General features: G+C 56.8%; 1 protein-coding gene across 1 annotated transcript in view; it reads right to left on the minus strand.

Moving 5' to 3' along the window:
• Positions 1-259: 259 nt before the first annotated feature.
• Positions 260-12409, minus strand: part of FHL2 (four and a half LIM domains 2) — a 23909-nt gene continuing 11759 nt past the window's right edge. The window contains exons 2-5 of the mRNA XM_006163789.3: positions 11253-11427; positions 5990-6159; positions 5632-5818; positions 260-859 (exon numbers count right to left, since the gene is read on the minus strand). Coding sequence (XP_006163851.1) covers positions 708-859; positions 5632-5818; positions 5990-6159; positions 11253-11427 — 684 coding nt within the window. The 3' untranslated portion in view covers positions 260-707. The remainder of the gene's footprint in view (positions 860-5631; positions 5819-5989; positions 6160-11252; positions 11428-12409) is intronic.

Genomic DNA, 12409 nt, shown 5'->3' on the forward strand with positions numbered 1-12409 from the left:
CTCCAACTTCACACCTGGTGTTCATATTCTGGAGCTTATGTCACTGCATCAAATGCAAAGGATGATATTCCAGGAGAAATTCAGGTGTGGAAGGAAGCAGTCCAGTGCTGCCAGATGAATGGCTTCCTTTAAATAAACATCTGATGCGATTTCAGTCAACACTGCTCCAGCCCACCAGTGCCTGTGCCTCATACTGTGTCACTGGACCCCGAAATAAGGTGCAACTTAGACTCAGAACATCTACTCAATACCTGGCAAATGTGATTTCTCAATAACTTTATTGTAAGTCACATAATCTTGCTTTACATGACAGGAAGTTACAGAGCTCTCAATACCAAGTCTTCATTACATTATAGAGTTGGAGAATGTTCAAATTTGTGTCATAGGTTAATTGCACTTAAAAATTAAATATGCAGTGAAAAATATAGAGTTACAAAGACATCACTCTGGAGGTGTTTTACACTTGCATCTGCCTCACTTGCTTACAAAATCTCAAACTACCTTCCCACCCAGGGTTTATGGAGGGTCTCCTTCCCTGGGACTGAACTGGTACAAAAGACGAAAACGCTAAAACACACGTGAGTATCACCGAGAAGCACTAGAGAACTATGTGGGCACAGCTGGTGGAAACCAGAGCACAATACTGCCCGGTGGAGGAGGAAGATAGCAAGCGTGTGGGGAGCCCAGGGCAGCGCCCCCGTGTGGCCTCAGATGTCTTTGCCGCAGTCGGGGCACAGGATGTCGTCCCTCTCTGTGAGGAAGCCGCGGCCCACCAGCGACAGGGAGCACTTCTTGCAGTTGAAGCAGTCGTTATGCCACTGCCGCTCCTCGAAGGAGATGTACTTGGTGCCACCCAGCCCTGGAAACAGGAAAAACAGAACCTGGTGAGGAAAGAGGAAGTCTCGGCAAGATGGAATCAGGAAAGGTCTGGGGCTCAGCAGGCAATTCTCACAACCAATAGGCGCGTAGTAGCTAAGGCTGGATTCCCATGTGGTTGACTGTGGTTTGAGTCCCAGGCCTGGTGGATTGAAACTCATACCAAATGCACATGCGTTTGTGCCCAAAATCCCGAGGAGACCAGAGGAGAAGGGACTGTGGTGTGGCCACCCCTTTGGGGTGTGATTTCTTACTTTCCTTCTCACTGTCTTTATGTGGTGAGCACATAAACCAATAGATTTTTGCTATTAAAAAAAAAAAAAAAGCAAGCAATTCTGGCTTGATCCATTGCAAAGTTTCAGCTGTGTAATCTAGACAGCAGGGGCTCCCTGTGCTCAGGCACCGGGACTCCGTGGCTGGTGCTCCTCAGCCTACGACCCTGGGAGCACGGTGCACGTTCAGTGGAACCCGTGATGCAATTCACACCCGAGATATACTTTCAACTCAAGATAGTTTCAACTTGCAATGAGTTTATGGGGACATAACCCCCCATCACAATCACAAAGCATGTGCACAAAGTGGATTCTGCAATAGCTCGCAGGAGCTCTTACACGCCAGAATAGAGATGGAAACTAGTCCCAAACCGACGGGGAACGGCTATGAGAAAGTGCCTAATATGTGCATTTACTTGGTCGGCAGGTGTTTTCTCACAAAAGAGACTCCGTCAGATCTGGGAGCAGCTTCCTGTGATGCCTCCCCTAGTGCTCAGCTACTGAGTGAAGTGTGGAAGGGCATGTAAAGAGGAAAAGGTGACCTCTTCCTGGGGTGGCCAGGAAAAGTCTTGCAAAAACAGGACTGTGTGGGTGGGGGAGGAGGGAGGACGCGCCTGCAGGGAGGCCCCGAGACAAGCTGTGCCCAAGTGTGACCCTGGCGGCCGAGTTGGAGGACAGTGCCAGGTTGACTGAGGGACATGTGTGGTGGCCGAGGGGCAGCTAACTATGGGGGCAGATGATGAAAACGTAGGCTGTGGACAGAGCCACGTGAGAGCACACGAAGTACTGAGTCACTGGGATTCGACTGCTGGACTTGTGCTCTACTTGGGCAAAGCCTCTGAGTCTGGGACTTGAACCTGAGCATCTCGCAGCCCATGTTAGCGAACTGCGACTGCCTTTACAGATCCTACACTCTGAAGGGTTAGGAGAGGCTGGCAGGTCAGAGTCCACCCCGTGGCCTGCAGCAGAGCACAAGCCGACCGGTGGTTTCGGCCGGTGGGTCTAACCTCTCTGCATGTCGAACCACGCCCTGGGAAGATTGTAAAACCTCCCACAGCCGGGTCACGGGTCACGTCAGGATTTGTGACCCGGGTACCAGCCGCTTCTAAAGCTCCCTAGGTGATTCCTGTGTGAGGCCAGGTTTGCTCAGCAGTGGTTTAGGTGCACCTTAACTTGTAGGCGCAGGGCTGCCCAGGGGTGAGAAAGTGGCTGCTGTCCTTAGAACCCTGACCACTCTAGTGGGCAGAGGTCAGGGAGAGCTGCGGGGAGGCCCTAGCACCCCCTCTCCTGGCCTGCCTCCTCACCGTGATGAGAGATGTTGCACTGCAGAGCTGGGGCCAGGAGGGCACCCACGGGGCATGGGGGGATTAGAGTCAGTCCTGCAGGAAGTGGCTGCACCGGGACGGTCTCCTGTCAGGAGTTCTGCGTTAGCCCTGAGCTGCCAGCAATGGGACAAGTGGTAGAAATGAGTCCCAAAGAGCCCCCAGGGGGCCAAACCTCTGAGACGAAGATGTATGTACAGCCAACCTCTAATGTCCCTGTGAACACTGAGTTAGCGCCTGGAAGGGGACAGCAAAAGCTCTTGGAAAAAGGAAATTAGAGTAGGAGTTTATTTTGGTTCAAACATTTTGGAATCAGCACAGCGCCCGTGGCACAGGCAGTCTGTAGTGTACTGGACTACGGTGCTGGAGGCCATGTGGCCGGCCACGGGTCTGAGTCTCTGCCAGGCTGGCCTGAAACACACTGTGCACAGGCATGCAGGCGCCTGATCCTGAGGACTGGGGGGCTGGGAGCGGGGACTGCAGTGTTAGCAGGTCCTTCCCTCTCTGCCTCTAGCCCTGGGCCTAGTCCCCCTTCTTTGGGGGAAAGCCGTCTTTAATTCCAGTGTGCTTGCCAGAGAGAGAGGGCGTGTGCGCGAGAGGGCGCACCCCTAGGGCGTGGTCATGCCACAACCCCTCCCTCCATTTCTCCACCCCGTCAGACTTGGGGCCCACACGCACACGTGCCAGTGTGCTTCCTAGGCTGCTGGGCAGGAATTTGAACCTGGCTGGCTACGGGGGAGCAGGCTCCCTTCCCCACCAGGCCTGGGAGCTGGCCCGAGGATAGCTGTGTACTCTCTCACTGGTGGTGTTTTCTCACCGTCACAGTAATGACGATTAAGGCCCTGTCGGCTGGCCCTTGGCACAGTGGGTAAGTGCTATACCTAGCAGCCGGCTCCCCACGGTCCACTGTGGTTCAAGTCCCAGCCTGGCGGCTTAGAAAACATGCTGGAACATGTGTGTGCCCCAAATCCTGACAGGGTGGACAATACAGGAGACACAATTAGGCCACTACCACGTCACTCGTAAGGAGGGGCCTTCCTTCTCTCTTTGGTGAGTACATGTGCTCTCTGGCAATTAAAACAACCGTCATTAAGTATTTTATTTATTTATTTATTTATTTATTTATTTATTTATTTATTTATTGGAGAGGTTTTTGCTATAGGGCACATGCACTTGACAGACAGACAGAGAGATAGAAAGTGAGAAATCACCCCCCAGGGGGGATGGCCACGCCGCAATCCCTTCTCCTCCATTCTCCTCTCGGGATCTTGGGCACGCAGGCACACGCGCCTGGCGTGAGTTTAAGCTACCAGGTCTGGGACTCGAACTGCAGTCCCCTACATGGGAGTCTAGTGACATAGCCATTACGCCAACTGCTGGCCCGTAATATTTTATTTTAAAAAGTGCTTTCACGGGGACCAGCAGAGAGCATAGCGGTTACGTCGCTGAACTCCCACATGGCCGGCCAAGGTTCAAGTCCTGGAACTGGTGGCTTGAAAATCACATTGGGATGGGCCGGCTGGTGGCATGGTGGTTGAGGGCGCTGGACTCCCACATGGCCAACCACAGTTCGCGTCCTGGACCTGGGGGCTTCACACACACACTCTGCCCCTCTCTGATCAAATTAAAATAAAGTTAAATAAAATAAATCTTAAAAAAAAAAAAAGAAAAAGAAAATCACACTGGGCACATGTGCGTGCGTGCCCAAAATCCTGGGAGGAGAATGGAGGAGAAAGGATTGCAGCGTGGCCATCCTCCCTGGGGGTGATTTCTCACTTTCCCTCTCGCTGCGTCTCTCTCTAGGGAGTGCACATACCCTAAGGGAAAAACCTCCTTTTTTGAAAAGTGCTTTTTGTAGATTATATCATTTTGTAGTCATTTGCCTCCACAGGAGTTGCCATGGACACAGCACTAAAGGTGAATGGATTACGGCAAAAGGCCGCACTTTTCTTTCTAATGGATTGCAAGAGAGCCGGGACCTCCTGCCCTAACAGGGAAGCGGGGAAGCTGTGATGTCTCCTTTAAGCTTTAATGTCACACGGACACGTGCCGAGCTGTGGGTTAGACACGAGAGGACCGTGCTGGCGCCTGGGAAGGCGGGGTAGTTGACTGGGGTGGACTTGGCTCTGGCCTGGAGGAACAGCCAGTCCAGGCCGAGCACACGGGCGGAGAAGCACTGGCTGCAAAGCCTCATGGGAAAGCCGACAGGCAGCCGGTGACCTCTGCGTCCGCCATCTCCAACAGTCGGGTTGGGTGGGCAGTCCCGCACTGGAGCTCTCCAGGGTCGAAAGGGCCTACTCAGCTGTCCTCTCGCACCCAGTCACGATTTGAAATGCGGGGATGGGACCAGCAGTTAGCATAATGGCTATGTCACTAGACTCCCATGTAGTTGACCGCGGTTTGCATCCTGGACCCGGTGGCCTAAAACTCATGCCGGGTGCGTGTGCATGCGTGCCCAAGATCCCGAGAAGAGAATGGAGGAGAAGGGACTGCGGCGTGACCATCCCCCCTGGGGGTTGATTTCTCGCTTTCTATCTCTCTGTCTCTGTCTGTCTGGCGAGCGCATGCGCCCTATAGCGAAAACCTCTAAGAAAAAAAAGGAAATGCGGGGATATGGGAAGGCCTCAAGTCTGAGGCCCTCCGTCCTGCACACTGAGTTTCATCGCCACGCTCAATGGTTTCCTCCAGCGCTGGTCAGCGACCACCCTGGCTCTAGGCGCTCACTGGGCCACACTCCTCGAGGGGCGGGTATGGGATGAAAACCCAGAGTGTTCTGGCCGCCGTCCCGTACAGCTCTGGCCTGGGGTAAGGCCTCGGAGAGGCCACGGAGCCCTCCTCTGGATGCAGGGCAACTACTGGGCTTGAAAACACCAGGGTTCCTTGTGCGTCCACGGCTGTCCCCGAGGCGAGCCCAACCCAAACAGGAGCAGTCGCCTGGGGATGGGTGGCATGGCCTTCAAGAGCCAGGGGAGGTAGAGGGGAGGGGTCCGACCCTGCGGCAGTGTCTCCGGGTGCCAAGGGGAGAAAAGCCTGCTGTGCCCAGAGCCTCGGGGAGGCCCAGCGGACCAGGGACGCGAGCAGGCACTGTGCCGTTGCGAAGCACTTGGGCGGCTCAGCGTGGGCACAGGCGGCCGCCCGCCGAGGGCGCCCCGGGCACTCACCACTGATGGGGTTGGTGCAGCCGGCACACTTCTTAGCATACAGGTCGCAGAAGCAGCTGAGGCAGTAGGCGAACTCGTCCCGGGCCGTGAAGCGCTGCCCCGACAGCGGCTTCTTGCAGGCGGTGCACACGAAGCACTCCCGGTGCCAGGGCTGCTCGCGGTAGGTGACCCCTCCCGTGGTGATGGGCTGCAGGGGGAGCAGGAGCGAGGGGCCACCATGTGAGACTCACCAGGAGAGGCCCAGCGTGGCACCCGTCGGCTCGTGGTCGCCTTTGCACCAGGCGCTCACTCCCCGACAGGACCAAAGGGGCCGAGAGGACGAGCGCCCGCAGCAGGCAGGGTGGCGGGGAGCCCCTACCTTCTTGCACTGCACACACTGCAGGGCGTGCTGCTTCTCGTAGCAGGGCACGCAGAAGTTCTGGCTGTCCTTGGGGATGAAGCTCTTGGTCCCGATGGGCTGCTGGCAGCGATGGCAGACGAAGCAGGTCTCGTGCCAGCTGCTGCCCTTGTACTCCATCTTGCGGGTGCCTGGCGCCAAGTCGGGAAGGAGACAGCGGTTACTGGTGTCGGGCTTGGGGTCCCAACCTTCGCCTTTGCGCCCGCCCCGCTCCGGCTGTGGGTTGGGGCAGCCCTGCCGGAGCTGCCAGAAGTGCCTCCTGCTGTGCTCTCAGTTCCCGGGACAGAGGTGCCACGGGTGTGGACAATGACATGTGAATGCAGGGGGGAGGTCTTCCCAGCACGGCCACACGTGAAGGGGACTCAGGGCATGTGCTCCCAGCTCCCGGCACAGATGTGCCTGCCGCAGGTGTGGACACCGATGTGGGAATGCGGTGGGGAGGTCTTCCCAGCACAGCCACACGTGAAGGGATCGCAGGGCACAGCCCGACCATCCCGGTGGGGCATGCGTCCTGCAGGACAAGGCTCTGCCATGCTGTTGCACACCTGCTAGCAAACAGCCTCGCTGGAGGAAGGGGACCGCTCTATCGTGAGTAAAAAGAGGTGGAGAGGCTTTAGCATACATCGTAGGAAGATTTTCTTTGGCCCCCGGGGTTACTTTCGTAGCTTTGTCACTTGCTTTGGTCTCCCATCTTCCCTCTTGCTCAAGCAGCCCGAAAGACAAAGAACCCTGTCAGTGATTAGGGGGCAATCAGGACTCTCACAGAGACCCCAAACCGTGCAGTGCATCCTCGGCGTGTCCCATCAACAGGAGTGCTCGAGGAGCTGACGGCAGGGAACGCACTGCACACTCGGGCCCAGGAGGCGTCTGGGACTGTGGGCTCGGGCCTGTGTCATTACACAGCACCGCCTGCAGGTGGCAGGAGAGCTCCTTCTGCAAACAAACTGTGCGCTTGCCCTGGTCTCCAGCAGGGGGAAGCCTGCCTGGAGGAAGGGATGTCTTTCTGATTCAAGCAGGCACAGGAGGAACTGGAAGGTCACATGTGGACAGAGTCCTCTCGGAGCCTGCTCTGAGGCCGTGGTTCCCCCGCCAGACATCCCTGCCGATGGGGGCTCCGGATTCGGTCAGCCTGAACTGGTGAGCCCAGTCCTGCAGTTTCTGATAGGACTCTAGTTCCCGGAATCGCCACTAAGAAACGGCCTAGAGGGGGTGCCCACGGGATGGCGGGTAAGCTGTGCATGGAAGCCTGATTCCGAACGGCCAGCCCCAGTTCAGATCAGCGTGGCCAGGCTACCCTGCTCAGCCGTGGAGTGAAGAAGCAGTCGTGGGGGCTGGGCGGCGGCACCGCAGTGAGCGTGTGCTCTGCGAGGGAGGGCCACAGGGTGGGTCGCTGGTTCGTGTCCGCAGGTCTCCCCGAGGGCACAAATGCGCTTGTGATCTGGGCGGCCTGGATGTGGATCCTGGCGTCAGAAGTGGTCAGGGCACTGCATCCCCGCCTCTCTCCTCCTCTGTGTCTCTCTCACTCATGGAATAGATACACTTTAAAGACAGTTAGTCCTGGGACCAGCAGATGGCATGGAGGCTAAGGTGGCTGGATCCCACATGTTTGGCTGAGTGGTTCGAGTCCCAGACCCAGAGACTTGAAAAGCACACAGAGTGCGTGTGCGTGCGTGCACAATATCCTGAGAGGACATGGAAGAGAAGGGATTGCAGCATGGCTATCCTCCCTGGGGGGGGGGGGATTTCTCACTTTCTCTGTCTCTGTCTCACTCCATTGAGCACATGTACCCTATAGCAAAAACTAAACGAAAGCAGAACCAGTCTCCATGTTGCTGTGAGCATGTTCTGTAGGCGTGATCGCAGACTCTGAATGGAGAAGGTGCCCTTCCTTAGCAGGGTGGGCGTCACCTGATCAGGTGACAGCCTTAAGAGCAAAGACCGAGGTTTCCTAGAGCGGACAATGTTCTCACAATGGCAGCAGGGACCCCTGCCCGAGTCTCCAGCTGCTGCCCCGTGGAACACTGACGCTCCGACTGGGAGTGACATCTACTCTGACCTGTGCTTCCAGCCCAAGGGCCCGCTTAGGGTTCAGAACCGCAGAGCTCAGCCCTTCAAGTCAATCAGTCTCTCCCCTCATGTCTCTCCACACACGTGTGCATGAGAGGTCTTCAGAAAGTTCACGGAAAAGGTGTATTCTGAAAAAACTATGCATGGATCTCAATATTGTCTACACTGAGATGAGCTTGCCAAAGTTCACGCAATTGGAGCTACATGGGAAGACCTGTGGTTCAAGGCCACCCTGCCCATGCTGGGCACGTGCGCACGCCTGTGATCCTGGCTGGCTGAAGGTGGGCGTGGGCCACGAGAGGACTCTGCTGGGGCTCCTCTCTGTCTCATAACATAAATAAATTAAAAATAAAAACTGTTCTGGGGCTGCAGGTGGCACGGTGACTGGGGTGCTGGACTCCATGTGGCCGACTGCAGTTTGAGTGCCGGGCCTGACAGCCTTTTTTTCTCAATTTCTCTCTCTCTGGCCAATTTTTAAAATAGTAATAATAAATAAAATAAAATAATTCTTTTAATAAATTTTTATAAAGCTGTTCTGAAAAACAAAGGCAGATTGTGCTGAGGAGCAAATGAAGCCGCAGGGGAGAGCAGAGTGTGGGCTGGCAGGGGCAGGGGCCAGAGCAGAACGCACAGGGGCGCAGCGAGGGGCGAGGGGCGGAGGTTGGGGACACTGCCCGGGGTGGAGCTGCGAGATGGAGATGGGAAGGCGCCTTTCAAGGACGCTCTGGGTGCTTCCTCGGGCTCCCATCAGGAAAGCCGGGAGAGGTAGGTGTTTCTCAACGATGCAGTGGCTTTTTGGTGCTGGGTGGCCATTTCTCTGTAGAAACTCTCTGGGGACAGAGCCCCGATCAGCTGCTCTTCAGCAACGTAGCCATTACGCCAACTGCTGGTCCTGTTACCACATTATTTAAGACACCATTTTTACTAAGGCTACCAAGGTTCTCACTCTTTTTTTTTTTTTTTTTTTTTTGCTATAAGGTGTGTGTACTCGCCGGAGAGACAGTCTGAGAGACAGAAAGCAAGAACTCACCCTCTAGGGGTGGAGGCCACACTGTAATCCTTTCTCCTCCATTCTCCTCTTGGGATCTCAGGCACGCACACACATGTGCCTGACATGAGTTTTAAGTTGCGGGGTCCGGGACTCAAACTGAGGTCTACTATGTGGGATTCCAGTGATGTAACCACCACGCCATCTGCTGGTCCCAGAGTTAGGCCCTCTTAGTGTGCCCTCAGCTCGGTGCTTACCTGCTAACGGAGCTGCTCTGATGGCAGGTGTGTCCCGAGCAGAGTGGTCTCAGCATTCAGGGGTAACAAGCTCGGTACAGCCAGAGCCCCCGCCTGGCACCTCCGTCCCCCTCTGCCAGCACGAGCCTGGTTCTGCGGTGACCACCTGCCCCACCCGGGCTACCTCCCACATCCCGCACCTACTCACAGGCTCTGCACCGGCGGCCAGAGTGCTCCTGCTTCACTGATGCACACGCTCTGTGAGGGGCCTCGCTGCTTAACGGGGCCCGGGAGACAGCCCTCTCCCGCTTTGTGTGCCTCTCTGGGCCACAGGTCAGTCTCAGGCCGGGCGCACACGGAGAAGCTCCCTGCAGTCCAGGGCAGCTGGGTGTCCCGCGCTTCCGCGTGTCCAGCCAGGCCACTGTGCCCTGCGGTTCCTTCACTGGCCATGCAAAGGGGTCTCTGAACAGCCCAGCGGGCCTCTGTCATGGTCAGCTGTCCAGGCTCGCCCTCATTCCTACATACGTCTGACCCGAGTTGGTTTCCTGCCCACTCTGTTTTCTTTCTAAAGTTTGTTTACTTACTTCTTCCCCAAGAGAGGGAGTGAGCCCGACAGAGATGACACCCCTGATGGTCCCCACACCATGACCCACCCCGAGACCTGGCTGGCCTGGCTCTCAGGGCTGAGTGCCAGGCAACTCCAGAAAGCCCCGGGATGAGAACCCAGGACCTTCCCGTGTGGGTACCACTGGGCCAACACCCGGCCCCACCCCACAGTTTTTAGACTAGAAGACTCCTCCATCTCACATAAAAACAAACAGATGAGCCCCTGCAAAAAGCAAGGGACGTGGTCCCACCCTCCCCATCAACAGCAAGGCACCCGGTCCTCCCCTTAGCACGTGAGCAGCATCGATCGGCTCTGTGAGGGCGGGGCAGGTAGGGCACCGAGAACACAGGCTGGCCGGCAGGCCGAGTGCAAATCCTGCAGGCAGGGGCGAGGAGGAGAGGGCGTGTGGGGGGAAGGGGCTGGGGGGCTGTGCTCAGGGGATGCCCAGCCTCCAGCAATCACCGAGGCGCACCCCAGCAGTCAGCCAGCCCCCCCTCCCGTGGTCTAACCCAGCACACCTCACTTTTTAAATGCCCTAAATATAGGGTTCTTCGAAAAGTTCATGGGAAGTGACTCTGATGAAAAACTATACGTGGATTAACATTTTTTTGTATCAAAATAAACTTTTTTTTTTTGGAGAGGATTTTGCTACAGGGCGTGTGCACTAGCCAGACAGACAGAGACAGAGAGACAGAAAGCGAGAAATCACCCCCCAGGGGGGATGGTCACGCCGCAATCCCTTCTCCTCCATTCTCCTCTCGGGATCTTGGGCACGCACGCACACGCGCCGGGCATGAGTTTTAAGCTACCAGGTCCGGGACGCGAACCATGGTCGACTGCGTGGGAGTCCAGCGACATAGCCATTATGTCATCTGCTGGTCCCTAAACTTCCTATTTTTAATTTCATTTTTCTTTCTTTCTTTTTTTTGCTAGAGAGTAGGTACACTTGCCAGAGAGAAATGGGGGGAGAGGAGAAAACCCCCCGTGGGGATTGGTCCTGCCACAATCCCTTCTCCTCCAACTCTTCCTCCCTTTAGGATTTTGGACACGCACACGCATGTCCCTGGTGTGTTTCTCAAGCTGCTGGGCCAGGACCTGAACTGCCCGGTTGGCAACGTGGGATCTGGCTGCCCTGGCCACCAAACCGTGGAGCCTGCCCCTTCAATTCCATTTTCCACAAACTTCTGAAGTCTCCGCATAGTTCTCTGCAGCTCAAGGGACGGAAGAGGTGTCAACACGAGAGTCCGGAGCCAGGCTGAGGTGCACAGCGGGCCAGGGCATGGCGGGTGGCGGGGCCCCACAGGGCGGGCAGTCGCGACGGCTCACCTGGCATGATGGTCCGCTTGCACTCCTGGCACCTGGACGAGTACTCGGTGGAGTAGCAGTCCGTGCACAGCAGCCGCTCCTCCCTGGCCGCGAAGGGCTTGTCCACCAGCGAGTGCTTGCACTGCGAGCAGTGGAAGCAGGCCTCGTGCCAGTGCCGGTCCTTGTAGGACAGGTCCTGCGGAGGACACGCGGACAGTCAGAGGGCGGCCGGCGAAGTCCAGGGCCCCAGGGCCCCAGGGCCCGACGGCCTGAGCCGATGCGCGGGGCAGACCAAGATCGCCAGGCCTCCGGGCAAGCATTCCCGCGCCGGGACCCCTGACTGCAGAAACCAGACAGCCAGGCTTCTCTGCTGCACCGGGAAACCATGGGTGAGACAGGTGCACACATACATGCATGCACGTACACATGCGTGTTCGTGCATGAAGGGAAGTAGGCGCTCTTGTATCACACGTGGACCTCCTTAGGTGCTGCCTGTAAAAGAGAGAAGCAGAAAATGGGAAGACACATCCCACATCTGGTCCGGTGAGTGAGAAACAGAGGCCAAGACTTCTCTGGCTGAGGGGGTCCAGCCCAAGCTACCAGGACAGCAGGGTCCCTGCGGTCCCCGGTACAGAATGCAGGAGGGCCTGGGTTGGGGCATCAGAAGATGACACTCTGAGGACAGGGCCCTGGTTAGCTGGTGGAAGGGGTGTCAGCAGAGACTCCTGGGGCAGGAGCTACCCACTGCGGGAGGACTTCATGGACGGCAGAGGGTGGGCAGGGCTGGGTGGAGAGGGACTTTCAGGTGGAGGAGGTGCAAGGGCGTGCTGAGCTGCGTGGGGGTGCTGGGCGTGGCTGTGAGCTGGGCTGGGGGACAGGCCAGGGCACAAGGTGGGGACCATGCCCAGGCTGGGGCAGGACATGTTACGTCTTGCAGAAGCTTCCGGTTGTCCTGAGGCAATGAAAGCTGCTAAACTATCTTAAACGGGAGAAAGAGAGCTGGCCCTGCGGCCCAGTGGTTAAAGGAGCATGGACCCCACCTAATCCACTGCGGTTTGAATCCCAGCCCTGGCTGCTTGAAAACCATGCTGGGCATGTGTGTGCATGCCTGAACTCCAGACAGCATGGAGAAATGGAGAAGGTATGTGGGGTGACCACACCCCCGGGGGTGCTTTTTC

The sequence above is a fragment of the Tupaia chinensis genome, unplaced genomic scaffold, assembly GCF_000334495.1.
Source record: "Tupaia chinensis unplaced genomic scaffold, TupChi_1.0 Scaffold143064_1, whole genome shotgun sequence".
Taxonomy (NCBI): Eukaryota; Metazoa; Chordata; class Mammalia; order Scandentia; family Tupaiidae; genus Tupaia; species Tupaia belangeri.